We start from the raw sequence: 12,924 nt of genomic DNA on the forward strand, positions 1-12,924 counted from the left end.
GATCCGTATCCAAGTCGACGCTGTTCATTCGTTACGTGCACTGCCCGTCTTTTCGGGACTACTCAATCAGGACGCTCAGCGAGCTGGGCTGTCAATCACGAAGAGCCGAAGACCAATCACAGTGGGAGGAGACCCCGCAGCGCCGGCCTTAAGCGGAGTTTCGGGGCGGGTCTTGGGTTCATTCACAACATTCCTCCCCCGCCCCCCTCGGGCTGGACAGCGCTCCCAGGGCTGCTGGGGCTGTGCCCACACACAGCTTTGTTTACTGAGGGTCGCTTCCGGGCGCCGCGAGGGGACAATCAACACTGCTCGGCCCGGGAGCGAGACAGAGCGGCGGGATCCCCGGGCAACCTCTCAGCCCATCCTCCCTCTGGGCTGTGTGGCGTGAGAAACAGCCTCTCTGGGCTCCAGGTCAAGTTTTGATGCTTTGCGGAATGGAGGGATCACAGGTCGCTTGGTAGAGCTTATGGGGGCTGCGGGCACCCTCTCTAGAAATAGAGCCAAATTCAAATCCATCCTTGAGCCCCAAGATAAGTACCCCCAATCCATTCTATGCCTCATATATTGTTGTTGTCTTTTAGTTACTAAGTCGTGTCCGACTCTTTGTGACCCCATGGACTGTAGCCCGCCAGGCTCCTCTGTCCATGGGATTTCTCAGACAGGAATACTGGAGTGGGTTGTCATTTCCTTCTCCATATATTACGTTGAGTCATATGAAATTATTGATTTTCAATCATTTTTGATACACTAAATGACAGTCTCATAAAGTTCAATGTAATAGATGTTAAATCTGACCACTTCTGATTATTTTTTCTGATTCAACTTATCTGGGCCACATCTCTGACCTTGAAGCTGTCGGTGGTGCTCATTGCAGTTCCCCAGCCCAACCCACACCCCCGGCTTCCGCCCACCGTGGCCCCTGCCAGCTCCATGTCCTCAGAGAACCCTGCATTTCCCCTTTGCCACACTTCTCTCCGTCAGCATTACGTTTCTTTATCATTTCAGCAGTTGTTTACCTTCTGTCTCTCCCTGCTCCATGGCGAGCTCCAAGAGGCAGTAGTTTGTCCAGCTGATGCACTGCTTTAAGGCCAGCACCTGAACACCTCAGGACATACAGCAGTGGCTCAATCTATATATAACTTGTTGACTAAACCAACTCATGCCTGTTCCCATTCCACTGAAATGATGTACAGAGCAGGAAAAACTCAAGCTGGCTCTTAATTGGTCTAATTGCTGCCCCCTGCCCCTCCTCATATGGAAACTCTGGCTTTTTCCTTCCAGGAATTTCCAGTTTCACAGCTGCACGTTCTGGCCAGTCCCCAACCCACCATTCAGCAAACTCTCTCTGACCTGCACTGTCCAATATGGTCACCACTGGCCACAAGTGGGCTTTTGAGTCCTTGAAATGGGGTCAGCCTGAATTAGGCTGTGCTGTGGACTTACCTGGTGGCTCAGACAGTAAAGAATCTGCCTACAATGCAGGAGACATAGTTTTGATTGTTGGGTCAAGAAGATCCCCTGGAGAAGAGAATGGCTACTCACTCCAGTATTCTTGCCTGGAGAATCCCATGGGCAGAGGAGCCTGGTGGGCTACAGTCCATGGGGCTACAAAGAGTTGAACATGACCGAGTGACTAAGCATGTCAATGTAAGCACACTGGATTTCAGAGACTTAGTAAGAAAAAAGGCAAAATAACTTAAGAACTTTTTTATATCGATTACATGTTGAAATGATGCTATCTTAGATAAGTTTGTGTTAAGTAAAATACATTATTAAAATTAACTCCACCGGTTTCATTGTGTATTCATTTTATTCTATGGGGTCTCAGGGCATGTCAAGTTATGTATGCAACTTGCATGGTCGTTTCTATGGGACAGGACTCCATTGTAATTTCTGTGGGTCTTGAGAAACCACAGCTGACCACAATGACAACAAAAGAAACAACAATAATAATACTGTACTGATTGTTTATGGTGTACTGTAGCTGTTCAGACACATGATCAAGTTTAAGCTTTCTGACAGTGCTGCAAAATGGGGATGTTATCTCCATTGCTCAGATGGGGAAACTGAGGCTTAGAGGGGTGGTCTTTGCCTGCCTGGGAAGCCCTAGACTTAGTAAAGCGTGTCTTTCTTGCAAGGATTTGAGGCAGAGACAGACGTATGGGGAAGGGGTAATGGGTGAGGAGAGAAGCAGGCAGAACTTCACCAAAACAAGTCTTTCAGCTGCTCCCCTGGCAAACAGGACCCACGGTCCGGCTGTTCCAAGCGGCTCCCTTCAGCATCTAGTATGTGGCTGGTCCTTCTGACGATGCTTCAGTGGGTGCCCCAAGATGCTGAACCAGAGAAGGCACTCCAAGCCCGTGGAACAGGATGTGTAGAGGAACAGAGAACGGGGCATCAAAAGGTGAGGAGGTTTATTTTATTCTCTTATTAATAAGAGATACTAATAGTGCCACCATCCCCATCTCCTGGATGAGAAAACTGAGGCACAGACAGGTCAGGTGACTTAATCAAGATCCACAGCAGGAAAGGGTAGGGCCAGCATTCAAGCCCTACCTTGACAAGTGGGCTGGTCTTATCACATTGGATGGGGATCAAATGCACCGTTTGAGACACACTAGCATTCCATTCTGATCCCTGATGAGGGGAATGAGGTCCAGAAAGGGTAAGAAAGTTGTCCAAGGCCACATAGCAACCCCAGAATGTGAGAAATCAGAAAGACACCTAGGAAATGTGTCACACCTCCGGGATGCCGTCTCCAAGCCTATTTCAAACCCAGCAACACTTTTAGAAAAGAAGATTGGGGGGTTGGGTTCCAGCCACGGGCAAGTCCTCTCAGGGTAGACAGTGAGTTTGGGCTTCAGGGAATGGAAGCACGTTTATCCTGCCCGCCCTGCTGTGAGCTCACTGTCTAGGCATCCACAACTCCAGACCCCAAACCCACATGTCCTTGAGACCCATGAGAAACGGGGCAACCCTGCAGTCTCACATGAGGGGGGCTGCGCCCCACAACTCTGGCCACCCCATTCTAACTTTCCAAGGGTCCCTCCCTCTGCCAGCACACCCCCACATGGCCCCCACCTACCCACCCACCCAGGCACTCCGAGGCTCCTGAAGACTCAGGCAGGAAACCAGCCAGGGCAGTTTCGCTTCCTGGTCTGGACACAGCCCCTCTGGCCTGCCCAGCTGGCAAGATCTGCTTCTTACATTTCTTTTCTTCCCTTTTGGAACACAAACTCATGGGCAGAGAGTCAGGGCCCTGCCAGGAAAAATGGGCATTCCAGGCAGAGGGGGAAGGTGGAGGCAAGAGAGGAAAAGGCTCCTGCAGGAATAATTGTCTGAAAAAGCTACATTTAATGACTGCGGGGAGGGGTAGGGGGTGGGCAGAGTGGCGAGGGTGGGGGAAGAAGGGAAAGAAGACAGGCCGAGTGGCTGGAACTGGGCTTCCCACCCCACCCAGGACACAAAGGCAGCTGTCACAGCTTTAAGGTTCAGCGAATTCTCCACACTCAGGACGAGGTGTTAGGGTCTCCATTTAACAGATGCGGAAACTGAGGCTCAGAGAGGGACTGAAAAGAACAGGAGGTATGGGGATCTGCCCAAGTTTGGGGCTCTCGGCTGCGACACTAAAAGGGGATTTGCGGGCAGGACCCACGTGCTAGGAAGGAGAGGAGTCACTCGGGGCAGTGACAGGGTGGAGGGTAGGGGAAGACAAAACAGATGGGTTGACAGTCCAGATTCCATATCTGTCACACCTGAATGCTCTTCCTCACCCCTGGGGTCCCCCTCAAAGGGGCTGGCATCAGAGGGACAAAGGGAGCCAGTTTACAAGAGTCCTCGGCCTGCCCTGCGTCATGGGCTTGGCCCAGGGTCGGAGGCGCCCCCTTGTGGCTGAGGGACGCGCCAGATGGCACCCAGAGCCCAGAGAGTCCCAGCCCTCGCCCTTTTGAGATTCCACATAGAAAGTTTAAAAGATAATTTTCAAAAGCGGGTGTAATCATGGCTCTCACTGACAAATAAAGGACACGTATTAAGATTTTTTTTTTTCTATTGAACTCCTATGGGAACCAGGCAGATGTTCCACGAGGTTCAAAAGAGTCCAGAAAAACAGGCACTCTTAAGGACAGATCAGACTATTCAGACTATTCGAGTAAATAAATGTGCGAATGGAGGCCAATTGGTTTTTCCACAGGGGAGGAGGCTTGTCAATGGGACCTCGGCTGGATGAGCCGGAAGGAGCAGGTAACAGTGGTTTTGAATTGCTATCAGTTGCTGACAATTCACGGAGCTGTGAAGTTCGAAGAGGCTGTTATGAATCAGCTAACCCGGAAGGCAAGCACGTGTTGTATGGAGACAGTGCTTTGAATGGTCAGAAAGATTCACTGAGACGCAAAATGTTCCTTCCTTCCTTCATTCAACAAACACTTGTTCGTGGAGCAACTGCTGTCCATTGTTCCACGTGCTCAAGACATAACAAAGATGCAGAAGAGAAAACGGAGGAGAGTGGCACAGGGACCACCTCCTGGGGCGGGGGACAGAGGAGGCTCTCTGCGGGGACACCTGGGAGCGGAGGAGCAATAGGGGCTGAAAAAGGCCAAGAGGCAGCTCAGGGAGGAGGGTGGGGTCTGGAGGGGGTGGCCTGGGACTTCCTGTTTCCTGTTCTCCCCACTAAAATGTCAGCTCTCAGTTCTCCCTTAGCGCAGAGGTTGGTATGCAGTAGGCGCACAATGAATGCCCATCATGGACTTCGCTGGCAGTCCACTGGTTAAGAATCCACTTGCCAATGCAGGAGACACAGATTTGATCCCAGATCAGGGAAGATCCCACAAGCTCAGAGCAACGGAGCCAGTGTGCCGCAACTACTGAGCCCGTTTGCCCTAGAGCCTGTGAAGTCACCACAATGAGAAGCCCGCACACTGTAATAAACAGTAGGCCCCTGCTTGCTGCAACTAGAGAAAGCCTGAGCACAGTAACAAAGACTCAACACAGCCATAAATGAATAATTTGAGGAAAAATCCCCATTGAGGAAAAATCCAATGGGATTTCAAAGCAATCCCATTTCAAGGGCACAAGTCACTTGCTACCTGCTTAGGGTAGAAAACTGCTGTGAGGTGGGCAGATGGCAGGAGGTCCAGGCCCCTAGGTGGGGATCAAAGAAGGGTGTGCCCTGGGGGTGTCACAGAGCCCAGCAGCGGTCCTGCCCTCTAGTTAAGGGTCTGTGAGCCATTCACCAGCTCCATCCTCCCCAACAGAAATCCTGAGCCCTGGACTCCAGGTAACTCCCAACTGTGAAGTCTCTATCAAATTAGGGCTCTGCTGCCACAACTCGTTTTTTTGAGATGTAAATTAGGATTTTTTGGGGGGAGGGGGTGTGAAATTTCCCTTCCTGCCTTTTTTTTCCAGTGGTTAAAACCCACAAGGAACATTTATCATTTAGAAGGGTATAATTCAGTGGCATTTAGCACCTCCACAATGTTTGCAACCTCTATCAAGCTGCAAAATCTTATCACTGCCTTCCAAAGCTGAAGCCATACCCATTAGCTGACACTCCCCATTTCCTGGCACCCCATAGTGCATTCCAGTCTCTGTGGATTTGCCTCTTCTGGACATTTCACATATACGGAATCACGTATTACGTGGCCTTTTGTGTCTGTCTGCTTTCAGAATGTTTTTGAGGTTCACCCATGGTGTAGCCTGTATCGTTCTGTCTTATGGTGACTGATAGCTTAGTCACTTAGTCCTGTCCGGCTCTGCAACCCCATGGACTGTAGCCCAGCAGGCTCCTCTGTCCACGGGGACTCTCCAGGCAAGAATACTGGACAGAGTTGCCATTTCCTCCTCCAGGGGATCTTCCTGACCCCAGGGATCAAACCCCAGTCTCCTGCATTATAGGCGGATTCTTTACCAATGAGCCACCAGAGGCCATTGTTTTATATGGCCAAATAATAAATACTCCATTGTGTGGATAATCTACATTTTGTTTATCCAGTTATCTGCTGGGCATTTGGTTGCTGCCACCTTTGGGTGACTGTGACCAGTGCTGCTGTGAATGTAGTGTGTGAGATGCTGTCTGAATTCAGTCCCTTAAGGCCTGGGAGAAGGGCCGGGTCACGTGGTGGCAACTCCGGGCTAAACTTAGTGAGGAGCCACCGGACTGTTTTCCACAGTGGTTGTTCCCTGCTTTTTGTTACTTGGCTGAGCCATGTGACATCGTCCAGACCAGGGACTGCCCGTGCCCCCTGCACTGGGAGTGTGGAGTTTTAACCACTGGATTGCCAGGGAAGTCCCTGTTCCCTCTTTTTAGAAAAATGTTGGGTGTTCAAAAAATGTTGACCACTACTATGTGGGACAAAGGAAACTCATGTGGGGTGGGTGAGACTGGCTGGGAAAGGCTGGGCCACCAGGGAATTAGTCACTCGCCTGGGACGATCAGCCACCACATGCCCACCTCCCTCCAAAGACAGCAGCTTAGCATCCCCCAGACTATAGCCTGCCCTGGTCCCTGCTCCCCAGGTCCTTGATCAAACCTGCACCCCAGTGTCTCGTGCATTGCAGGCGGATTCTTTACCCACTGAGCCACTGGGCAAGCCACTAGGATATGACAACACCACTCTTTAAGTAGGATTTTCTACCAGTTTCATCAGAATTGGCCACATTAATCTCAAAACCATAAGTGGTTGGTCTTCAAGACGGCAGATTTAGAGGAGGGGAGCCCAGGATGCAACAGGTCAGAAACGTGGGTCTGTGAAGGGAGGCAGTGGTTTGGCAGCTGAGAGAGTGCACTGCGATTCTGCCAGTGGCGGGTTCAAGTCCTTGCTCGGGACCATGAATGACGTGACCTGACCTGGGCATCGTGAGGATTGAGATGAGACGTGTGGGAAGCACCTGAACCGCGTCTGGGCCACAGGCACGGCTACATACTCACTGTTATGACTTTTTATAACGATAAAGATGGCACAGAGAAGTTCAAAAACGCTTCTGGTTTAATCATCACTTTGACTCTACAAGGTGGTATCAGTGTCTGCCCCGAGAATGGGAAAGTGGCTCCCTAGGCTGTCTGGCCTGTCCCTGGCAGACAGGAAGACACAGGGATATTTGTGGAGGGCAAGCAGGTGAGTCACCCAAGGTAGGAAGAAAGAAAAGACTCTCCCCCAGCCCCCAGGCTGGAGGTGCGGAAGCTTGTCCACCCTTCCCTGGACATGTGGCTCGTGTGTAAACTGGGGCTGGCCGGGCGGTCCAGGCACCTGGCCCGAGGCCCCAGCACAGCCTCCTCACAGGAGCATGTGACCATGGGAGGAATGACAAAGTCAGGTGTCTTGCTCCAAGTTATCCAGACAGGATGTGGGAGGGGGTAGTGGGGACACAGGAAGTCGGTGAAAAGATCCCCCTGGCCTTGGCCTGTGCGGAGACCTCGGCACCTGCAAAGCCAGTCCGTCAGTGTGCTTCTGACCTGCTACTCACTGGCTCATGGGCCAGGGCCCAGTCAAGTTCGAGGTGCAATTCAAGTCTTTGGAGAGCACAGTTCCTCTTTCCCATGGGGTTACCTGCACAGGTCTGAGCACAGAGGAGGGGGCTGCAGTGGTGATCACTGCTGGGGCGCATCCTTAGGCAGGCATCTTGGTGGAGGAGGAGGCCTCCTTCTTCTTGGTGCTGGCCTTCAAAAGCGCCAGCTTTTTGGGCAGGCTGGTGCTGGCTTTCATCACCACATCATGCTCAATCTTCTTCCGGATCCCAACCTCCAGGTTCTGGGGGGAGCAAGTATGGAGCAATCAGACTGGGACCTGAGGTGGGAGGGAGGGCCTGGCCTGCTGCCTTTTGTTCTGTGAGCTCACCAGGGGCTAGATCAGCAACCCTCTCGCTGAAAAAGCACCTTAGAGTCTGGTGGCTGGCGCTCCCACCCTCTGAGAACACTGTACACACACAGAACATCCCTTCTCATCTCTGGACCTCAGCTTCTAAACTTCTGCTCATTCCCATTTTATGGATGGAGAAACAGAGGCACCTGCAGGGAGGAGGCACTTGGCCAGGGCTCCCAAACTATCTGAGCGATGGGAAACTGCAACCCAGCCCGCCCAGACTCTCTGGCTTAAAACTCCAGCCCCTTCTTGTCCCATCATCTCTGCTTGGCAAATGGTGAACTGGGGCTCTGAGAGATACGAGGTGGAACAAATAAAGGCACAGCAATCAGAGCCCAAGTGTTTGGGTCCAAAACTGACAGTTTAATGCTATGACCTAAACTGCTTCCTTGCTCTATGAGTTCCAATGACCATGGTACCATGGGTGTCACCACGCACCTGGGCGCAGGGGACACAACAGCAAAGACACAGAAAACCTTCTGCCTTCACGGAGCTGACATTCAGAGAGAGAGAGAGAGACCGCGCACGCACGTGTGTGTGTGTGTGTGTGTGTGTGTGTGTGTGTGTGTGTGTGTAACCTTCAATGACACTCTGGTAAACTGTTGAATGATGGCGGATAACAAGTGCTGTTGTGGAGAAAAGAAAAGGATAATGAGCGAGAGGTGTGGTGGTGAGGTTACCATCAGGGATGGCTGCTCAGAAGCAACGCTGGCTGCCAGCCTTGACCTGGAGGAAGGAAGCAGTGTGGACTTCTGGGAAAGAATCCAGGTGGAGGAAACAAGTAGTGCCAACGTTCCCAGGTGGGTCAAGGGGCAGTTAAGGGGCCAGTTAGGCTAGAGGGAGTGAGCCAGGAGGAAAGAGAGGGAGCGGGTGAGGGCAGGGCAAAGACAGGGCTAAAAAGTGCCAGGCCCCATGGGGAGAACTTAGGCTCTTCCTGAGCAAGGTGGAGTCATGCAGGGTTCTGAGCAGAGCTGCCCTGGTTCAGGAGCTCTCAGATGCTCAACGGCGCCCCGTGGCTATTACTGGAGGGGCAGGGGAAGGAGATCTGGGAAGATGTGACTGCTCTAGTTCAGGTGTTTTTAGATGATGGGATGGGGCCAGGTGGGAGGGGGATCAAGGAGGTGAAAAGTGAGTGCATTCTAGATTAATCCTGAAGGCAGGGACTTCCCTGGTGGTCCAGTGGCTAAGACTCTGCTCTCCCAATGCCGGGGGCTCAGGTTTGATCCCTGGTCAGGGAATTTAGATCCCACATGCCACAACTAACAGTCCATCTGCCACAACTGAGACCCAGCACAGCCAAATAAATATTAAAAAAAAAAAAAATCCTGAAGGCAAAAAGGATGAGATCCAACCTGGATGAGAGAGAAAGGGGGAATCCTGAATATCTGGAAGGAGAGACTGGTAGGATCATGGTAGGCTGATGGAGCAGAGTGGGAGAGCCTGGTTTTGGATATACTGAGCTTGAGCTGCCCAAGAGACACTTCCCTCCTCCAGCTGCCAGGTGGAGGTAAGCACGGTACCCAAGGCTAAGAAAACTGAGGCTCTCACATCCTGGAGTTAAGACTGTGCTTCCACTGCAGAGGGCAAGGGTTCAATCCCTTGTTTGGGGCACCTAGATCCTGCAAGCTGCAGCATGCAAGCTGCATGCTGTAGCCAAAACAAAAAGACAAAAAACTGAGGCTCTGAACAATATGCTCAAGATTGTAGGGCGAAGGACTGAACAATCGATGCTTTTGAACTGTGGTGTTGGAAAAGACTCTTGAGAGTCCCTTGGACTGCAAAGAGATCAAACCTGTCAATCCTAAAGGAAATCAACCCTGAATATTCATTGGAAGGACTGACACTGAAGTTGAAGCTCCAATACTTTGGCCTCCTGATTCGAGGAACTGACTCACTGGAAAAGACCTGGATGCTGGGAAAGACTGAAGGAAGGAGAAGGAGCGACAGGTGAAGAGATGGTTGGATGGCATCACCGACTCAATAGACATGAGTTTGAGCAACTCTGGGAGATAGTGAAGGACAGGAAAGCCTGGCGTGCTGCAGTCCACAGGGTCACAGAGAGTCTGACATGACTTAGCGACTGAACAACAACAACAAAGGGCGAGTTACTGTGCAGAGTGCAATTCAAATTCAGATCTGACTCCACCAGATCTCTCTGAAACTTCTCTGCAATCTTAATAAGTCTTTCCACAACTTCTTTATAAATTTAACCCTGTTCCCCTACAAGCACTCCTATGGCCCTGAATCCTGACATTTCTAGGACAGAAGTGCTATCATTAGGACCATTTCAGTTAAGACCTAGCTGTCAACAGGACTGCGTTTTGCATCCAGCACATCCTTCTTGCAAGGCTGGGGTTTTTAACTCCTTTCCCAGGCTGCCTGTTTTTTTGACGTCTATTAACGAGGACAACAGAATGGGAAAGACTAGAGATCTCTTCAAGAAAATTAGAGATACCAAGGGAACATTTCATGCAAAGATGGGCTCAATAAAGGACAGAAATGGTATGGACCTAACAGAAGCAGAAGATATTAAAAAGAGGTGGCAAGAATACACAGAAGAACTGTACAAAAAAGAGCTTCATGACCCAGATAATCACGATGGTGTGATCACCCACCTAGAGCCAGACATCCTGGAATGTGAAGTCAAGTGGGGCTTAGAAAGCATCACTACGAACAAAGCTAGTGGAGGTGATGGAATTCCAGTTGAGCTATTTCAAATCCTGAAAGATATGCTGTGAAAGTGCTGCACTCAATATGCCAGCAAATTTGGAAAACTCAGCAGTGGCCACAGGACTGGAAAAGGTCAGTTTTCATTGCAATTCTAAAGAAAGGCAATGCCAAAGAATGCTCAAACTACCACACAATTGCACTCATCTCACATGCTAGTAAAGTAATGCTCAAAATTCTCCAAGCCAGGCTTCAGCAGTACGTGAACTGTGAACTTCCAGATGTTCAAGCTGGTTTTAGAAAAGGCAGAGGAACCAGAGATCAAATTGCCAACATCCGCTGGATCATCGAAAAAGCAAGAGTTCCAGAAAAACATCTACTTCTGCTTTATTGACTATGCCAAAGCCTTTGACTGTGTGGATCACAATAAACTGTGGAAAATTCTTCAAGAGATGGGAACACCAGATCACCTGACCTGCCTCTTGAGAAATCTATATGCAGGTCAGGAAGCAACAGTTAGAACTGGACATGGAACAACAGATTGGTTCCAAATAGGGAAAGGAGTACACCAAGGCTGTATATTGTCACCCTGCTTATTTAACTTATATGCGAATACATCATGAGAAACGCTGGGCTGGAAGAAGCACAAGCTGGAATCAAGACTGCTGGGAGAAATACCAATAACCTGATATGCAGATGACACCAACCTATGGCAGAAAGTGAAGAGGAACTAAAAAGCCTCTTGATGAAAGTGAAAGGGGAGAGTGAAAAAGTTGGCTTAAAGCTCAACATTCAGAAAACAAAGATCATGGCATCCGGTCCCATCACTTCATGGGAAATAGATGGGGAAACAGTGGAAACAGTGTCAGACTTTATTTTTGGGGGCTCCAAAATCACTACAGATGGTGACTGCAGCCATGAAATTAAAAGACGCTTACTCCTTGGAAGTTATGACAACCTAGATAGCATATTGAAAAGCAGAGATATTACTTTGCCAACAAAGGTCCGTCTAGTCAAGGCTATGGTTTTTCCAGCGGTCATGTATGGATGTGAAAGTTGGACTGTGAAGAAAGCTGAGTGCCATAGAACTGATGCTTTTGAACTGTGGTGTTGGAGAAGACTCTTGAGAGTGCCTTGAACTGCAAGGAGATCCAACCAGTCCATCCTAAAGGAGATCAGTCCTGAGTGTTCATTGGAAGGACTGATGTTGAAGCTGAAACTGCAATACTCTGGGCACCTCATGCGAAGAGCTGACTCACTGGAAAAGACCCTGATGCTGGGAGGGATTGGGGGCAGGAGAAGGGGACGACAGAGGGTGAGATGGTTGGATGGCATCACCGACTCGATGGACATGAGTTTGAGTGAACTCCGGGAGTTAGTGATAGACAGGGAGGCCTGGCGTGCTGCGATTCATGGGGTCGCAGAGTCGGACACGACTGAGCGACTGAATTGAACTGAACTGACTGATTAACGAGGACAATTTCGCGAAAGCAGCTAACAATGTGAACACTTTCCTGCGCGCCAATCCCTGCTTTAGGAGACCCGTGGGTTGCTAGATAATGTTTCCGTACCCACCGCACAAAGGAGGAAGCTGAGGCTCACAGCACTGGGACTTCTCCATCCCCGACCTGCTGCACGCCCGCACTCACCTTCTTGAGCTGCTGCTGCTGCACGATGCGTGCCTTCTTGGGTGCGATAACGCGACCTGGGGAGAAACGTGCTCTCGTGAGGCTGGAGATCATTGGGCCCACCTCACCCTCGAGCCCCCGGCCCGCTTCTCACCGCCCTTCCTCGGGCCCCGGTTCCGAGCCGAGGCCGCCGCCGCCGCCGCCTTGCTCTTCGCTGGCTTCTGCGCCTGGAACTTGCGCTGCCCCTGCGCCATTGTCAGCCACGCATCGGAAGAGGGGAAAGTCGCAGAAGGAAGGCGCAGGGCACGATGGGATACAGCGGGGCTGAAGGGCGCAATGACTCACGGGATACAACGTGGCAAAGTTAAAGGGACGAGCTACTCACAATGGTAGTTGGTCATAGCCAGCGTTTGGCAAAAATTTCGAAGTAAGGGTTATAATGATAGCCTAACATTTATTGGTCACTTGTTTTGTAAAACTTACATTGTCTTATGCTTTTTGTTAGTAAAATTCAGTTTACCTCAAAAAAAAAAAAAAAAATAATAATAATGGTGCCCCACACTTCAGTGGCTTCCCTGATGGCTCAGAGGATAAAGAATCCACCTACAATGTGGGAGACCCGGGTTCGATCCCTGAGTTGGGAAGATCCCCTGGAGAAGGGAATGGCAACCCACTCCAGTATTCTTGTCTGGAGAATCCCATGGACAGAGGAGCCTGGTGGGCTAGTCCATGGGATGGCAAAGAGTCAGACACGACTGAGTGACTAAGCACAC

At 50.5% G+C, this 12,924-nt stretch overlaps 1 protein-coding gene and 1 long non-coding RNA gene across 3 annotated transcripts; both read right to left on the reverse strand.

The window, feature by feature from the left end:
• Nucleotides 1–356: 356 nt before the first annotated feature.
• LOC147368413 (uncharacterized) lies at nucleotides 357–2,337 on the reverse strand. Of its 2 annotated transcripts, XR_015166638.1 has the most exons (4): nucleotides 2,207–2,337; nucleotides 1,444–1,518; nucleotides 1,017–1,103; nucleotides 357–488 (listed from the first exon to the last, which is right to left on the reverse strand). It is a non-coding gene; the product is annotated as an uncharacterized LOC147368413 (long non-coding RNA). The 2 variants fall into 2 exon arrangements; XR_015166639.1 differs by lacking the exon at nucleotides 357–488 and having other exon boundaries at nucleotides 970–1,095.
• Nucleotides 2,338–6,965: 4,628 nt separating this feature from the next.
• Nucleotides 6,966–12,436, reverse strand: C7H19orf53 (chromosome 7 C19orf53 homolog). The gene is made up of 3 exons (XM_086408908.1): nucleotides 12,306–12,436; nucleotides 12,173–12,228; nucleotides 6,966–7,745 (listed from the first exon to the last, which is right to left on the reverse strand). Exons 1-3 carry the CDS (start codon nucleotides 12,403–12,405, stop codon nucleotides 7,605–7,607), a joined length of 297 nt encoding a protein of 98 aa, XP_086265034.1. The 5' UTR covers nucleotides 12,406–12,436; the 3' UTR covers nucleotides 6,966–7,604.
• Between the last annotated feature and the right edge of the window lie 488 nt (nucleotides 12,437–12,924).

This window comes from Bos grunniens, chromosome 7 (assembly GCF_055505025.1).
Source record: "Bos grunniens cultivar Pamir isolate PY7600 chromosome 7, Bosgru_T2T1.0, whole genome shotgun sequence".
Taxonomy (NCBI): Eukaryota; Metazoa; Chordata; class Mammalia; order Artiodactyla; family Bovidae; genus Bos; species Bos grunniens.

What these genes read in the sequence shown, in the direction of transcription:
- C7H19orf53 (XM_086408908.1), bottom strand. Translation starts at nt 12,405, where the DNA reads ATGGCGCAGGGGCAGCGCAAGTTCCAGGCGCAGAAGCCAGCGAAGAGC. An exon ending in CCGGGGCCCGAGGAAGGGCG is followed by an intron (nt 12,229 to 12,305) that starts GTGAGAAGCGGG and finishes GTTTCTCCCCAG; the next exon opens with GTCGCGTTATCGCACCCAAG. An exon ending in AGCAGCAGCAGCTCAAGAAG is followed by an intron (nt 7,746 to 12,172) that starts GTGAGTGCGGGC and finishes TGCTCCCCCCAG; the next exon opens with AACCTGGAGGTTGGGATCCG.